The 16,574-nt window shown below is 50.9% G+C and overlaps 6 protein-coding genes across 6 annotated transcripts; 3 read left to right on the forward strand and 3 right to left on the reverse strand.

The window, feature by feature from the left end:
• Positions 1 to 61: 61 nt before the first annotated feature.
• A1O5_10905 (uncharacterized protein) lies at positions 62 to 1,135 on the forward strand (the record flags this gene model as incomplete). Its single annotated transcript, XM_007751479.1, has 1 exon — positions 62 to 1,135. The coding sequence occupies one exon, from the start codon at positions 62 to 64 to the stop codon at positions 1,133 to 1,135; it is 1,074 nt and encodes a 357-aa protein (XP_007749669.1).
• Positions 1,136 to 1,187: 52 nt separating this feature from the next.
• On the reverse strand, positions 1,188 to 4,879 carry A1O5_10906 (uncharacterized protein; the record flags this gene model as incomplete). The annotated part of the gene is made up of 3 exons (XM_007751480.1): positions 1,188 to 1,337; positions 1,400 to 4,657; positions 4,712 to 4,879. 3 exons carry the CDS (start codon positions 4,877 to 4,879, stop codon positions 1,188 to 1,190), a joined length of 3,576 nt encoding a protein of 1,191 aa, XP_007749670.1.
• A 599-nt stretch (positions 4,880 to 5,478) lies between these two features.
• Positions 5,479 to 6,987, forward strand: A1O5_10907 (uncharacterized protein; the record flags this gene model as incomplete). Its single annotated transcript, XM_007751481.1, has 1 exon — positions 5,479 to 6,987. One exon carries the CDS (start codon positions 5,479 to 5,481, stop codon positions 6,985 to 6,987), a length of 1,509 nt encoding a protein of 502 aa, XP_007749671.1.
• A 648-nt stretch (positions 6,988 to 7,635) lies between these two features.
• Positions 7,636 to 11,006, reverse strand: A1O5_10908 (DNA polymerase delta subunit 1; the record flags this gene model as incomplete). Its single annotated transcript, XM_007751482.1, has 2 exons — positions 7,636 to 10,557; positions 10,605 to 11,006. 2 exons carry the CDS (start codon positions 11,004 to 11,006, stop codon positions 7,636 to 7,638), a joined length of 3,324 nt encoding a protein of 1,107 aa, XP_007749672.1.
• A 409-nt stretch (positions 11,007 to 11,415) lies between these two features.
• Positions 11,416 to 12,255, forward strand: A1O5_10909 (uncharacterized protein; the record flags this gene model as incomplete). The annotated part of the gene is made up of 3 exons (XM_007751483.1): positions 11,416 to 11,497; positions 11,697 to 11,809; positions 11,863 to 12,255. 3 exons carry the CDS (start codon positions 11,416 to 11,418, stop codon positions 12,253 to 12,255), a joined length of 588 nt encoding a protein of 195 aa, XP_007749673.1.
• A 203-nt stretch (positions 12,256 to 12,458) lies between these two features.
• On the reverse strand, positions 12,459 to 13,554 carry A1O5_10910 (serine/threonine-protein phosphatase; the record flags this gene model as incomplete). Its single annotated transcript, XM_007751484.1, has 3 exons — positions 12,459 to 13,198; positions 13,250 to 13,483; positions 13,539 to 13,554. The coding sequence occupies 3 exons, from the start codon at positions 13,552 to 13,554 to the stop codon at positions 12,459 to 12,461; spliced, it is 990 nt and encodes a 329-aa protein (XP_007749674.1).
• Positions 13,555 to 16,574: the final 3,020 nt, after the last annotated feature.

Raw genomic sequence — 16,574 nt, forward strand, 5'->3', positions numbered from 1 at the left:
AAGGATTGCAGTGTGGATCCTTGATGAGGTCGGTGGCCATCAACACCACCTTCAACCAGCAATGGCTGCGAACTACTGGGTCTCGACCCAACGCAAGTTCTGGACATTCACACCCGAAAAACTGCTCGAGATCCGCGACGACCTCGAGAAACAAAACGCCAAAGTCCTCGAACAATGGCCCTATCCTGACAGAAGACTAATGTTCATCTTCCTCAGAGACAAGATTTTGCAATTGGGCAAGAGGCTGCAATTCCGCCAGCAATGCGTTGCTACCGCCATGGTCTACATGCAGCGGTATTTTCTTTCGACCCCCATGCAGAACGTCAACCTGTACTTGCTTGTCGCAACGTCTTTCTACCTTGCCTCTAAGACAGAGGAGTCCTCCCATCATATCCGCCTTGTCGCGGCTGAAGCACGCCAAGCATGGCCCGAGTTTGTGCCGGGGGATGTCTCGAGGCTTGGTGAGATGGAGTTCTGCCTCATCTCCGAGATGCGCTCACAGTTGATTGTCTGGCACCCCTACCGCTCGTTGATCGCGTTCAAGGAGAATCAAGACCTCAAATTGACGAATGACGAACTTGGCCTGGCTTGGTCCATTATCAATGATAGCTACATGACCGACTTGCCGTTGACCTGTCCCCCACATCTTATTGCCATTATTGCCATGTTTCTTGCTGTGGTGTTTTTACCTACTGCCAAAGCGGACGGCACGTTACGCCCTTTACCTCATGAGACCCTATCAAACCCAGACTCCGGCCACTTTTCATCTCTTGGCGTCGGCGGCCGCCAGAGCCTGTCCGCTCCTTTCAATAACGTCCTTGGCAATCTGCAGATGTCGAATCAGATAGTCGCTCAAAGCAACGCCAATGCCAATGGTAAAACGCCGTCCCTCAATCAAAATGATGCAATTTCGCAGCAGCCGTTGGACAAGGAAAAGGCGATAACCTTGGCCAAGGAAAACGAGAAGATGCAGAATACCATCAAATTCCTGGTCGAGTCCGGGATCAACATTGAACAAATGATTGAAGGCACACAAGAGATGATCAGTCTGTACGATATCTGGGAGCAGTACAATGAAAAGGCGGTCAAAGACGTCGTTGCTCGATGTATGAAGACGCGAGGATTGGATAGCTAGTTGCTATGGCAATTTACCGACACATCCGTCCCGGCAAGCTCAGGCCTCTGATCTAGTGGCCCCCCATCCCGGCTGCGCCGACCTGCTTTCGGATTTCGAGAACGACTGGCTTGATGCTGGCTAGAGGTTCGTTCCAGTCGCAAAAAGCCAATTTTTGGCTCGGATAGTCAACGTAAAGAAAGTCAGCCGCAATGTTGCGAATCTTGCACGTCAGTCAATTGGTGAACCAGAAAGGACGAGAGCCGCGGGGGGAGGGGAATGTACCTTTGGCCAGCGATGAAGCAGTTGTCGAGTCAGTTTGTCCAGCGCCCTGGCCCGATACGCATCGATAGCCAACATTCTCGAGTAGACATTTAGAGAAGCTTCAATTCTCTGGAGGCTTGATGAAGGGCCGTGGACTTTTTGCATTACAGCCCATAAGTCTAAACTGGCGTTGTTTGAATGGGAGATGAATTCGTCAGCGTACAGATTTTGGTCAATTATAAGACACAAAAAATCAAGCAAGGGGAGAACTTGGCGGTCATCTTCTTTAGCCCTTAACGCAAGCTCTTCAACAACGATTGTCGAAACTGTTTCTACAACGGTTGCCTGTTTCTTGGGTTCGAGACACTGCATGTGCCAGATAAACGCATTACTTGCAGCACGACAAAGATCTTCGGCGCCAGAGGTTGCTGATGAAACAAGTCCGAGGATGAGACCTTTTTGTGCCCAGGGTACGCAGAGGAGTTCCATCATTTGCTGGAAATATATGACTGATGAGACGTCGGTGGCATAATGGAAAGCGTTGCGAAGGCCTGGTAAGGAAGTATCGGTTTGCCAATAGCTCTCGAGACATTTCCATGCCCGAAAACGCACATTGGTTAGCTTCTCAGCCGCCAATTTGACAACAAGCGGCAACACATCTCTCCAGACTGTGCTTTCTTGTTCACGAGGCCCAAGGTGGATCCGGTATTTGTCGACGGTCTCGAGCGTCTGCAGTCGGAGGATGGAACCGATGTCCCCTCGCTGGTCATTGGTGTAATCCGTCAAACCATATTGGAACACATTATATAGTTGGGTCGTCGCACCTTCACCGGCCTTCGGTATCTCGCTCGAGAGGATAATGCCCAGAGCGTCCATGGCATCAACTCTTGTCTCGATTTTGTATGGACCCTGGATGATGTCCATCGTGTAGGTTACGATCCTCTGGCGTATTCCGTGACTAAATCCTATCCGAGTCAAATATCCGTGGACCAAACTGAGTGTTTTGAGGCGGCCTTTGCTGGTAGAAGCTGCTGATGTTTGTCGTTTGCGGTCGAGCCACTCCTCAACCATCGCAGCATCCGCAGAACGTGGAAGGACTTTGAATAGCTCCACAAATGCTTCGGCGCTTGTTTGAACAGCAATCTCTCTCGTCCCCGCCGTTGTACAATGGTTGAGAACGCCAGCAGCCGCAGAAATCCACGATTTCAGCACTGGTACCGGCGTAGCTTTCACCATTGCACAACATTTGCTGATTCCACAAATGAGCGTAGCGATCGCTTCCATCACAAGCTCAATATCCGATGTTATGCGGCCCTCGATCTTACCGGTTAATATTTTCAACTCAAGAGCCTTGTTGCCTTCTCCCTGGAGCCAAAACAACGCTGTCTCAGGCTCAAGTTCCCTGAAAGAGTCAAGTGCAGACGCGAGCCCCAGGAGTAATCCGTGCCTGGCTGCTGCAGTGCTGCCTATGTTCACTGACTTGAGATCTAGAAGTTGGCGAAGAACAACCTCAGCGAACGGAGAGATTTCCGAGATACGGAGGGGCCTTGTAAGAAGTTGAATAGTCGAAGCAGCCCATCGACGCTGGTTGACATCGACAGCACAGACACCTCGCCATTCTCTCAGTGCCTGCAGCAGGGCTCGGTGATAAACACTACCAAGAACGGCGGCCTCTGGAGCAACTTCAGTCATGGCCCGAGAGAGCCGAGCAACGGCATGGTAGTCAACAACTTGAACCACGGAGATGCCATTGGTAATCATATCTGGGTGCCGACCGATTAGCTCCTGTAGTGCCGCTGATGACCCTCGGCGAATGTTACCCGAAGGGTCCAGGCAAGCAGAGATGATTAGTTTGACGGCTATCAACTGAAGGACACTCTGGCACTCTGCTCCGCTTGCCCCAGCATATTCCAAGAACGTTACGAGATCCAGGTCTGAAGTGCTGTATTTTCGAGCCAGAGCCCAGAGACCGAAGCAAGCCGCATCCCGAACGCCGACCCCAACTGAAGTTCCGACATTCGATCTCTGCTCAAATTCCAAGCCTAGGAGCAAGGCACGGATGATCTTCGAGAGCATTTTGGGTGGAGGAGACCGGCGGAACAGCAGATGGGCGAGAGTTAGCATCAAGCCATGCCATCTCAATGGATCGACCGCACTCATGACCCTTTTCTTTCCCGCAGTATCAGCGGTCGTCTTGTCGTTTATTGCCACGAGCTTATGACTGCGAGGATCTTCCAACAGGATGTTTTCTTCGAGACATCCCAGAACGGCTTCAACAACCTCTGCTGACATATCAGGATCTAGCTTCAAAGTGACAACGCTCAGTGCCTTGGCAGCAGCCATTCTGACCGGGGTATCTTTGTCACTAAGAGCATCAAGATAGTACTGTATACTCTCCTCAAGCATAGTGTTTACCTTTTCCGGTCGCAGCGAAGGATGGGTCGAGCTCAGGGAGATTGCATGCAGCAGGGTGGCCCGTAAAATCTTCAAAATCCATTTCCGTGCAGGGGCAGAATCTCTGGTGGCTGCAAACTGACTGCTCTCAGCTGTGGCAATTTTTAATACGGAGTTGAGGAGGTTTTCGACGTAAGGAGCGACCTCATTATCTGAGCCAGAGTTTGTAACGCCATAAAGGAGCGACAGGAAGCCCAAAGCTTTGTACGGACTGAGGCTGACCAAATCGGTATCATAAAGGAGTTTCTCCGTGGCATAGTTCACGAGCTTTACGGGCAATTTATAGGCTAGCATGTCTCTTCGTAAGGTCAAGCGTACTAGCAGCACACTTGCAGCCTCGCGCTCCTTGCTAGAGCTTTCCAGCTGTTCGAAGGCAAGAGAAGTGACATCGCCCGCAATGCCAGGAAGATTGCCCAGGTCACCTGGAAGAACCATGACTGTGTTGCTTACAGACATAGTGGCCAGCTCGAATGGGGCAAGTATAAGATGAGAGAGCCACAGAAGCATAATATAGCGCTCTTCCCAGGTCATACCTGTGGAGGATGTGTTCCATGCCCTGAAAGTGGACAGCATGGGGGCCAAGTATTTAGGCTCGTTGTTGAGCAAACGAATAATGACTTTGTAGCCCCTAACCTTGCAGAAGGAGTACAAAATTTTGCATATTGCTCGTGGCAAAGGGGAGACTCCAGCCGTGCCATGTCGTTCCGTTGGACCATATTGATCGCTCGATTCTGCGAGATAGCCCACAAAGGCATCGGTGAGGTGCTGGATCAGCGTTGAAAGAGACGGGTCAAGCAATTGAGGCCACTCTTGAAACCGGTCAAGCTAATTCAGAATTAGCTATCAAAATTGGGGACCTACATATTTATGGAGGCGTACCAGGTGTCTCAGGTCCTCGCATTTTGAGTCGAGGACGCGACGACGACGTCTTGGGGGAGTTGTACCGGGGCGATATAATAGTAGTGGCAGTTTATGCTGAAGTTCAGAAAGAAGGATGCCTGAAGCCTTGTAGAGTTTTGCATCGAGATCGTGCTCAGCCGCGTCCATAAAGGCACTGGGTTATGTATTGTTTGACAATGAGTGACTGGAGGGGAGTTGGATGTTAATACCGTCCGTGTTACCTACCGTCCCCTTGCGTCCCCTTGGAGAGGATCGAAAAGGAAATCAGGTTGACACGTGCCTTCGCGTTGGTCTTGGCATGCGCTAGTCCATCTATGGCCAAACTCTGGCGGCCCAACGTGTCTCAGCCAATTGGCAGCGCGCATGTCAACGACATTGACCTGAACCTGAAACCGAAACCGACCCTGCGCTGCCTGCTTCCAACTTTCCTGCTCGCCTGCTACCACTTCACTCCAACAAAGCCAGGACCGCCAAGGGCTATCTTAGGTCGCTGTGTCCAGCACCTGGTCATTGCGACACCCTCTCGATCATGCCCTCTATGTTTGGGCTACGGCGACTCATCCCCCCTGGAGTCAGACCTCTACAGGCTCTTGGCTAGCCGACAACGTCCACTACTGGCACCCACCCGATTCATTTCAGATCTGATTAGCTGCTCCTCACCGCCAGCTCATCGTGGCTCTCCATCTCCCTCAACCACCCTCACAACCTCTGGTACAATATCTGGCAACTCTTTTTTTTCGGCGACCATGGCCAAATCAGCTTTTGCTTCTCCCTTTCGGTACCTTTCCAGCTTGATGAGCTCGCCTTTGGCTCTGATGACCCGCTCTGAGAACCCCACGACCTCATCTCAGGACAACGACCCCGGTTATACCCCAAGCCCCGAAATCCGTGCGGGATCCCATGACTCTGCTAGTTATGCCAAGGGCAAAAGAAAGGCCGAGGAAGAGGACCACTTTGGGCCGCCGAAGACCAAGAGACGTGCGATAAGCATGGATCGGGACGCTTTCATACCATACCGGAATAACAGTGATTCTGATCACAGCCCATCCGCACCAACCAAGAGCATAAGGACAAAGGCGGAGGTGGACCGTACCTTGATGCCGCCTCCAGTGACACCTCACATTCGGATGAGGCCTCTGCTCACTGGGCACCCCTACCCTATTGCCATGCAGGACTTACAGAGTAGGAACCTCGACGACGATTCTATATCCTTCGCGTCAACCGCAATGGCAAGGAGAAAGATGGATAATATAGATGACGACATGATGGAGGAAGCAAGACGACATGCTGCAGCAGTGACTTTGCCCGCGAATTCAGGACTCTGGTCCCAGGCAGAACGGGAACTCTTCTTCCACCTCGCCTATCGTGGTTTCGAAGCTCTTCTTCCGCAGAACTGGATGATCGATTTCGACACGCTACCGATCAGCGTGTTTGCGCACGAAAACTCGACAGACCCCCCGCTTATCCAAAACATCCGAGATAATCAATTCAGGGCGAGCCATGCGCTCCGTCGACTCTTCGAGGCTGGCCACGATATTCGAGATAGAACCCATGTTAGCCCAGGAGCCTCAAGAGAAAGGATACTGGAACAGTCCGTGAAAAGGTATCTCTACTGGGCTCTAACAGATATTGGTCTTCGCCCAATATCAAAGACCAACTACATTCCAGTCCATGTTGTCGTCGCAAGGAAGAAAGGCCGATCTACACTGCAGACGCTCGAGGAGATAACAAACAAGCTACAGAAGCTTTCACGGCGACATCAAACAGCTCAGAATATCCATCTCAGCATCGAGACAAGTTTCACCGACACGGATGAAACTCGAGTAGTCGACGATGATGCATCGTCACCTACCCTCATCGGTTTCGTAATTATCTCCTCGGTTCTCGTCATTGTGACACTCAGCCCTTTCCCCACAATTACGCCAGACAAGCAAAATAAGCAAACGGTTTCTCCATCTATCGGAGAACCCTCACTTCAGGACGGTGTCAGCGTCAGCCCCGATAGGCTCCGCATCATTGCCGAATTGGATTTCAGCCAGAGGGACCAAGATGTATGGAATGCTCTGGGCGTGGCGATTACGGCCATGCAGATACGCAGAGAGGCCCTAAAGGTGAATCAGGGACTCACAATTGATGACTTGAGGAGAGTTAACTGGGACGGGATGTTGGATGCCAGTTCCATGTACCAGGGCGATTTTGAAGGAACGAGTACTCTGTCAAGGTTACAGTTGGATGACAACGATCCTGACATCTAAACATTTGGGCGGCTGTGGCGGGTTTGTCCTCAAGAGATGGATATTATGGCTATATTGGCACTGTAGCAGTTGGAATTCATCGGAGGCTCTCCAGGCTCACTTTAATCTCACAAGTTCCCCCACCCAACATGTCTCTTCATTGATCAATTGATAACTCGCTGCATCAACGTACGTTCTGTTTTCAGTTCCGTGAATGAGATGCTCCAGAATGCAATATAGGTGCCTATTGCAAATGGATGCTTCGGAGGCTATAACTAGGCGACCAGAAGGTGATATGCGGTCTCGAATCTGTGCTTTCTTGTCAGGCTCGTTGTGTGCCCCCATGGATTGCATCGGTGCTCGTGATGTGCTTGCGGAAGTGCCGTCCATTCATTACTTCTCTGTATCGCCAAACGCGGTTCTAAATGCTATGCGATAACACGACTGGTCTCAGACGCCCGCCATTTTGTGTGAGCGGACGGCTCCAGCCCTTCAAAACCCCATCATGTTCCCATCTAGTGCTCTTCGATTTTCTTGTTAGCTGCAGCGAGGGGCTGCAGCTTGTGCGGAGAAGATACCCATCATTCCAGTCAATAGCAGCAAAAGTCAGCGTCAGCAGAACTTGATACACAAGCAGAACCCCACCCCAATCCGCCAGCATCACCGGCTCTACCAAATTGCACCAACGTCCCTATCGAATCTTGCCAACTCCTTTCCTTGCTCTTCCACCTCCTTTCTTGCCTTCATCCTCATATAGAAAATTGGACAATCCCTACTCGAGCATAGCACCTCGGAGTGCATACTACCCTGACACCGTTGACACTGCGTCCACAGCCTTGCAAACCTTACTTCCAATTCACCGACCTTTTTGACTTGTCTGTTGTACAGTTCGCCTATTCGGGGATGGCAATTTTCGCAGACGGCGCCGTTCGCTTCCTCGGCGCTGACAAGGGGTTTTTTGCAGCCCATGCATGTCTGTGTCTTTTTGGCGAATTTCATCAGTCCGCCGAGCGTAGGGGCGGCAACGGAAATGGAGCGTGTATGGTCGCCAGCAAGCAGCGAATTAGCACGTCGTTCACCGAGGATGGGTTCGAAGATTCTTCCCAGAGGGTTGGCGAGCTGATTGTCCAGGTAATATTTTGTGTCGATGGGGACATTGTTTTCGAGCACATACATCGGGTCTTCAGAGTTCTCGTAATTCTTGGATCCACTGGCGCCTTTCACCATGACATACGCAACACGGTCACCCAGTGCTGGGGCTGAGCCGGCGTCGCGTTTCTTCATCCGCTCAGCAAGTTCCACATGCGCCTGTTTGGCGGTGTAATCGCTTTTGCTGAGTGCTTTTGTAATCACAAGCATGCTAAGATCGATCTTGTTTTGCAAAAGGTTCGCAATCGTCTCCTTGACATAGTCCTGCGCTCCATCTAGGTCACGGTCGATCAAGATCTTCTCCAGGACTGTCTCGATGACGACTTGGACAAGGCGACAATTGTCTCGGCGGACAGTTTCAATACCTTTGCTGTCCATCTTGTCATGTTTTTCTGGATTCGTCCAATACAGTCCCGCATATCGCTTCTTATTGATCAGCAGGTAAGGGAAATAAACCTTTTCGAACTCCAGTTTGATTGGTTTGATGAATTTTGAAGAGACAAAGTCGGCGGCCTCTCGCCCAAGTTCCATGGTCTTTTTCAGATCCTTCTCGCCAAACTTGACCATGACTGAATCGGTATCACCGTAAATGACCTGAGCGTCATGTGAATATCCATTTGCCATGGTGTACTTTTGTTCCACCTCAGACTTTGTCTTTTCAATCATTTGACGGCCATATGCTGTAGTACTCGAGGCAATAGCGAGACAGGGCAGTTTTCCCACAGTGGCACCTGTGATACCATAGACGGAGTTTGCAGACACTTTCAGAGCAAGTTGACGACCATTGAGAACTGCTTTCTTAAAAGGATCTTTCTCCACCGCAAGCTCCTTTTTAGCTCGCTTTCGAGCACCCAGCAATTCTTCCAGGATTTGCGTGAGAAGCCCTTTTCGGACTTTGGCTGTGCAGAAGAGATCACCGTTGGGCGTGAGAATATAATCTTCATCCTTTTTCAGGTTGAGTTTCTCAATGATATTTTTGTTCAGCAGTGTGGTGTAGCACAAATTGTGAGCCTGGATGATAGATGGATACAAGGACGCAAAATCCAAAGTAGCCACGGGCACATCATAATAGCCTCGAAGGGGTTCAATGACGGTAGCTCCTTCGTACTGCTCATCCGTCCCCTCATTTCGCAGATTCGGGATGACTAGTTGCTGCTCTAACGCCTTGCGAAAAAGTTGGCTGATGAATTTCACTTGTTGCCCTCGGGCCAGGAGGTAGTTGAAAGGAACTCCCGTAACTCTGGCCATTTCAGTGTAGTTGACGAGGCACATGAGTTTGTCCATAAGCCGTTGTGGAAGGTACGCATCTTTCAGACAATAGACAGCCAATCGTCTTCTTGAATCCGGAGTTCCGTTGTACAGTTCTGTGATCATAGTGTGGTGGACATCCTCCTTCTGCTCTCCCAAAAAATGAGCACAGACCGAGTTCAGAGTGTAGCTTCGAAGTTGATAGTCTCGTTGAACAAGCTGCAGTAAATCCAGTTGAATTCGCCCATTAGTGTTTGTGGCCTTCGTATCACGATTACCCATTTGCTTGCTGGAGAAATTGGTGTCTCTGGCATGGGACGCCACACTCTTCAGTCGAGACCAGTAAGGAAATTTGGTCAGCTTGAGGTGCTTTGCTCTGTCAAGGAGGTAAGGGAAGTCGAAGTTTGCAATGTTGTAGCCAATGATCACGTCCGGGTCGACTTCCTCCAAGAAGTGTCTCCACGCCATGAGCATGTCGGACTCTGATTTATGTTCATATATCTTGGTGTTTACAATCAAGCTGCATGTATCCAGCACAAAGACATTTCGAATGAATGGTTTTGACTCGCCATACTTGGTGACCACGTTTGCGATTTGAATGACCGGATCTTGATTAGCTTCGGGGAAGACGCCTTTGCGACCAGCGCATTCAATGTCAAAGGACAAGATTCGCAGGGGTGCCATTTTCGCCCATTCGCCATCGTGTCCATGTGCAATGAGGTCCCGGTAATGACAGGATGCCTCGATCTGGCAATTTGATTGACGGTCATGCTGAGGCAGGACGTGATACTTCTGTGGAGGGACCTCCACCCACGACATCCCGGTGACACCCGTATCGATCATGAAGCGAAGAACGTATTGGATGTTGTCGAAGGTCAAAATTTTGCTTTCGACGCCCTTCCACATTCCTTTGTAGTTGGCATGCCCATCTTCTATCGCGGTCCGCAGCCGGTTAATATACTTGGGGTCTGTCACCGTAATCTTGAGATACGGGCTCTTTTGGTTTCCTTGGAAACCAAAAAGGTTTTCGCGAAGCACCATCTGAACGGAATGGATGGTGGGTTGATGTTGCGCCAGTTGGCTTTCAAGGTATGCTTTGTAGCCTTCAATATCCGACCGCTGGAAGTTTACGGGGGCTGCGACATAGAGGTAATGAAGGAAGTCAGTGATATGGAGAAGAATGGAGTGGCCAGTCTGCTCTGTGGTTAGCGAATGCCGATCCAGGGCGGTGGTCGACAAACCTCTGATACACCGAACATTTTGAGAGCGATCTTCCCACCATGCAACGTGCCTTCTTCGATTTCGATCTGCTGGAACCGTAAGGGATCTATGTCTGGATTAAAGTCGTCCAGACTCGGTCTCTCCCACTGCTGGTCTTTCTCCGAATTGTTCTCCTTCAAGCCTGCAATGTCCTGTGTCATCTTCTCGAGGACTTCGATCTCAAACTGGCTCTTGGGCTGGGATAAGCCCAGCTTTGATTTAAACCCATTTGGGCCGGGCTGTGATGAGCGGAAGGAGACGATGGGCCCATTGCCGTTGAGTTTCCTCTTCTTTGCGGTTGGCGGGGACTGGAGAGCGTTGTGGGTGTTTGTCGTGTCAGTCAAAACCCTCTTCTTCGGCTGGTCGGCCACACTTCCAGACATGTTCAAAAATCTTGTCGCCAAAGAAAGGATCGTAGCTGAAGAAGAAAGGTGATGGATGCCGTGGTGGTGGTGGTGGTGGTGGTGGTGGTGGGAAGGCAGTCGCGGAGAATGAGTTATCAATCATTCGAGCAGCGAGCCAGTGACGTGAACGCGACGCGCTTTCCTCCTTCTGATCTAGCGTGATATTTTGGGGCCAGACCGCCTTTGCCCTTTGGTGGTTTGGGCTCCAGCCTCAGCTCAGCATTGAAACGGTTTCAAATGTCCTGCCCCTCCAAACACTTCTCACTCACTTTTCAGTCGTCGCCCATTCTTCCAAAGAACGCATTGTCGCAGTACTGAGAACTCTCGACGACAACAATTTTTGCAACCAGGATAGCCGCACAAACAACATCGTCTAATATCAGCAAACATGGCGGACGATCTGCTAGCAGACCAGACACCGGGGTTTAAGGTGGGGGAGAAGAAGACTTTGGAAGAATATCAGAAACTGGGTGAGTCGACCTGCTGTCTGCCGCCGCGACTACCACAACGAGGGTCTGTATTGTCGTCACAATTACGGGGAGAGTGAAGAATGAAGAACGTAATCTTCACAGGAGGTTTCGAGACCAACTACCGCTGTTTCTCTGGGACAGATCCACCTTCTCTTCTCACTCGCACGACCATCATAAACTGACATCTCCACTCCGCCAGACCAAGCCGACGATGCGATGAATCGATGGAAGCAATCGCTCGGCTTAGGCACCGGCACGCCAATTGGCGACCCAAACGACCCTCGCACATGCATCATCAAATCTCTTGCTCTCGTAAGCCTGTCTTAAGGTGCACCTTCTTTACCGTGACTGACCAGGAGCCAAAGGAAGTCGAAGGCCGGCCAGACATAACCATCGATCTCACGCAACCTGGCTCCCTTGAAACCCTCAACAAACACCCATTCACCATCAAAGAAGGATGCAAGTACTGTATGAAGGCCGTGTTCACGGTCCATCACCAGGTTCTCTCTGGCCTCAAGTATATCCAAGTTGTCAAGCGTAAAGGTATTCGCGTGAGTAAGGATCAGGAAATGATTGGCAGCTTTGCGCCCAACACCACCGACAAGCCCACATATGAAAAGAGGTTCTCCGAAGAAGAGGCTCCTTCCGGCATGCTAGCTCGCGGCCATTACGAGGCAAGTACCAGATTTGCTGATGACGACGACCACACACATCTCGAATTCCACTGGTCGTTCGATATTGCCAAGGACTGGAAGTGATGGTGGAGGCCATTTTGAGGCGCTGAACCTTTTTCAGCATGTCCAAGTTTGAACCGAAGCTGCTGCCATGGTCGATATGCCTTTCGGCACTCGGCAAGTGAGAGCAAAAGGGGCCATGAATTCAACGCGCGGGGTCGAGGTATATTGCTATGCATGATGCATTGAGCCTCCAACGTCGTCCAACGATTCACATGATCCAAAGATTAGAGAAAGTACTCAATGTGAGAACCTTGTCCATCTTTTCCCAGCGTCTGTTGCTGCTGCTGCTGCTGCTGCTGCTGCTGCTCATTTCGATGTATATCGTTCTCCGGTGCCGCATCAAAAATGTTGAAGTAGCGATCACCGGCATCACTGACTTCAAGAACACTGGCCAGGTTTCCACACCGATAGCAATAATTCGGAGCACTCCAAACTGTGCTCAGGCGATCATCATACAAGACCTGATACCCTTCCTGACACAGCTGATGGGCGCGAAGGATATGAGACATGCTGTTGACTTGCAAGAACTTCTTGACCACATCACCTCCGAAAGTATACCCGGCTCCCCTCGGCGAAAGCGAAAACTCGTCTCGCTCCGGGTCGGGGTCTGACCATACCAAGTCCGCCATGGGTCCTTCGTGGGGGATTTCTCGGTATCTGTCGATGATTTTGATTTGGTCGATGGAGTGGATGGACGGAGAGAGGCCGCCGTGGACACAAAATATCTGATTGTTGATGACCACACTCAAGGTAAGGAAATCGAACATGTCGGTGAAGTAGTGCCAAACATTGGCATTTCCATACTTTCGCGCGCATTCCGTGTAGAAGCCGTAAGATTGCGTGACGCCTCGTGATTCATGATTGCCGCGAATGAGATGGACGCGCTGGGGGTATCTTAACTTTAAGCAAACAAGAAGAGAAATCGTCTCGACGCTGAACAGACCACGGTCCACATAGTCACCTACTACGGATTAGCGAGGGGGCATTGAACTGCGCAGGCCGAACGCAACTATACCGAGGAAAAGGTAATTGGTATCTGGACAAAAGCCACCGATCTTGAAGATTTCCAGCATGTCAAAGAACTGGCCGTGGATATCACCGACGACGGTGACAGGGGCCGATATATGGACCACATTGCTCTCCTTCATCAACATCTCTTTTGCTTTTGCGCATATTGCCTCGATTAGGGATTCGGCCAGGAGGTTTTTCTTGTATAGTTGGGCGATGCATTCATCGAGATCAATACTGGCTGCACGGCTTCGTCGTCAGCGACATGCTCCCTTTGGGCATCTCAGACCACCTACCAGGTAGACCAGGCATTGCAAAGGGTTGTGTAGACTTTGTCAGTGTTGTCGCCACCCGCGGGTCGAGGCGCCGAAGCGTCGCAGCGTCTGCGCTTAAAACAAATTCCTCGAAATGTTGCAAGAGTCGCTCCGCGCTGTCATGATGCCCAACTCCGGGGAAATGCTAGCAATGCTGCAGAGAGACAGAAAGGAGGAGGCGCCGCATAAGAGTGGAGAGAGGCGAGTGAAAGGAAAAACAATGGAAGCTCGTGCTCCAATTTCGGCGCAGGACGTTGGAATGGTGAAGGTTTGATGGTTAGAGGCGACGACGCGGTGGGCGGGCACGCGGTTTGCGGATTGCGGCTTTCTAAAATGGGCAATTGTCCACACCACCACCACCACCAACACCACGCTTTGTCACTTCGACCTCAACTTCCACCGCTTTCATCGCAACTCATCGTCACTTTGACCCATCATCCAAACTTTCACCGCATTCATTTCCTCCGATCTTTCCATCAAGGGCGACGCATCGGCTGCTTCACAAACCCCCCCAGAGCCTCCAACGAACCGTCGAAGCTCAGTTGCAGACGGATTCCGCCTCGTAGTAGACAACGAACTTATACATATCTTTGCTTTCGGGTATAGCACCAAATGGCAAGTAGCATTCATCCGCGCAAATATTGTGGTCCTCCTGCACCCTTGGATGCATACCCCGACCATATAGCAAGTCCATGGATCGTGTCTATTCTCCATTCTCTCTTCTGTGCAACGCCCGTCCCGCGCTCGCTCTATTCGTGATGCTCAATGTTCTTCACCTTCACCTCATAAAAACCCATTCTCCCCGGGGCTTATGCGGAGGACCAAGTCCTCTAACCCCTTAATGGAACACTATTCTTGAAGGAAATGATCAATTACTTGCCCACCACCACATGCTCAGCTCAAGATATAGGCTGTTCCTTACGAATGCGCACCGCCCATCGCAACGTCACGCCGTGCCAGATCCTGTTTCTGACGCAATCAACACTACGGACAATTACTGCTCCCTCAGAAACCCTATGCTGAGAGACGTTCGCCATGAGGAAAACCTCCACATCAACTACGATGAAAGCTTCGGCCGCCAGTATGCCGGCTATAACATGTAAGTGAAGTCGGAAGTCTCTTGGTCGAGTGAACATGTTGAAACCCCTCCCCATCAAGGCCCTCCATAGAACAAAACAGATCCAAAATGCTGGATATGACAACATGCACTTTCAACCAGAAGCGAGATGCGATCAATACTACGACCAGTTCAGCAGCTCGCGTTCTGGAGCTCAATTGCAATACAGTGATCCTGCTCATCCCGATTTGCCGAACAGCTCAAGGCCTCACGGTCCCTCTGGAGGGCCGTCATATTCCACTTCTCCTTCTCAGCCTCAATCTCACTTACGGCATCCCGTCTCTTCCTTTCCGGTTGCCGAGTCAACGTCGTCGCCGATCAATCCATCTCAGAGCGCGAGTCACGGCCACGAACAACCCGTATATGCGCAGCTGTCGTGGAACTCGTGTCAAGACCTTCCGCCGTCGTCTCAGTCCAGCTCGAAGACGCTCGGGGAATTGCTTAGCAATGGCATTCTAGAATGTCACGCGGAAGACGAGCCGCAAGCACTCGGATATCCATATGATTACGGCCTTCTGGCCGCACAATGGTTCTCGCCAGCTCAGAGAAGGATACAAGCTTTGGGGCCACCATGGGTGAAAACGACTGGACGGAGTCGCATCAACCTGTCATAGTTTCAAAGTATTTTCGCAATACCAAAGACACCACATTCTTCAAATCCGTGCGCGAGACCGGACATTGGGGATTTCGCCAAGTATGATCCTGCCTTTGCAGATATTGCTACTCACGGAGCTACAGTGGCATTTGAGGAACTTCGTCAGCGAAAAGAGGCCACTGGTTCGAGCCACAGCATCTACGAAGCTTACCAGTACCATCCGTATTCGTCAACAACTGACTATCAGCATAATTACCAAAATTCCCCATTACAGCAAGCGAACGAGGTAGGCGTATCTGTCGAGCAGGAGGAGCGCTCGGCGGCCCTTGGGATGACTGGTGATGCAAAATCTGTGGAGCCCCACGTTCCCAAGAAAACACAGATCCGAACAAGGTCGCAGTCACCCAACGCGATGGGCCGGCAGAATGAAGGCCAGAGCTACCGCCAGCGACCATAAGGCCAGAGAGGTCGAGCAAACCAATCCGAGAGGCCGCGACTTTGAATACCTCAGAGTGGTGATGGGCAGGCAGAACGTGAGAAATAGTGGGATGAAATTCCGGTGGGGTAATCAGGAGAACCAGAACATAGGTAAAAGATGCAAGACGAAGGGAAGGAACAAGCAACAGAACATCCACAATCCGTCGAAGAATTCCAATAAGACTCTACATCAACAAGACTCGCGCTCCCAGTCTCCAATGCCTCAACCAAGCAGGCTAGCCCCAGAAGTATCATCTCCATTTTCTCCAACTTTATTTCCGACGGCCAACACGCCGATAGCGACCCAAGTGAGCTCTGAGCAGTGGAATGAACGCAAAGAGCATTCCGTTGTAGCAGCAAAGTGTTAATAAGCTGTGGCACAACGATCGGGGACGACACGATGGCTGGCAAACGAGCATCAGAGCCTTTGTTGTTTTTTTCCTTGACTCTGGTTTCAGAAATTCAACAAAACCGCGACTGCAGAGGGCAAAGATCACGCTGGTCATGGAGCAGTGCTGGCAGGCTTGGGCTGCAAAAAAAACGCGACGTCGATTGCTGAGACGGAATTAGCTCCCCCGAGACATCTGCTCCTGCTTTTGGGAGACAGGGACATCATCCAGGGATGCAGAATGGGCGTTGGAAACAAGATAGGCGAACACAAGCACGAGCTGCTCCTTTCAAATTCCAAGTTCTACACCCTCTTAGCGGAAATCTTGTTGCTCTTCCAGCTCCATTCAACGATATAGGTCTATATTTTGGATTCTGTACAAGTGGCATAATGTTTCTTCTTGTGGACGGCATCCCATATTTCCCAAGCACCGCTGCCAGG

This window comes from Cladophialophora psammophila, assembly GCF_000585535.1.
Source record: "Cladophialophora psammophila CBS 110553 chromosome Unknown aczJe-supercont1.22, whole genome shotgun sequence".
NCBI lineage: Eukaryota > Fungi > Ascomycota > Eurotiomycetes > Chaetothyriales > Herpotrichiellaceae > Cladophialophora > Cladophialophora psammophila.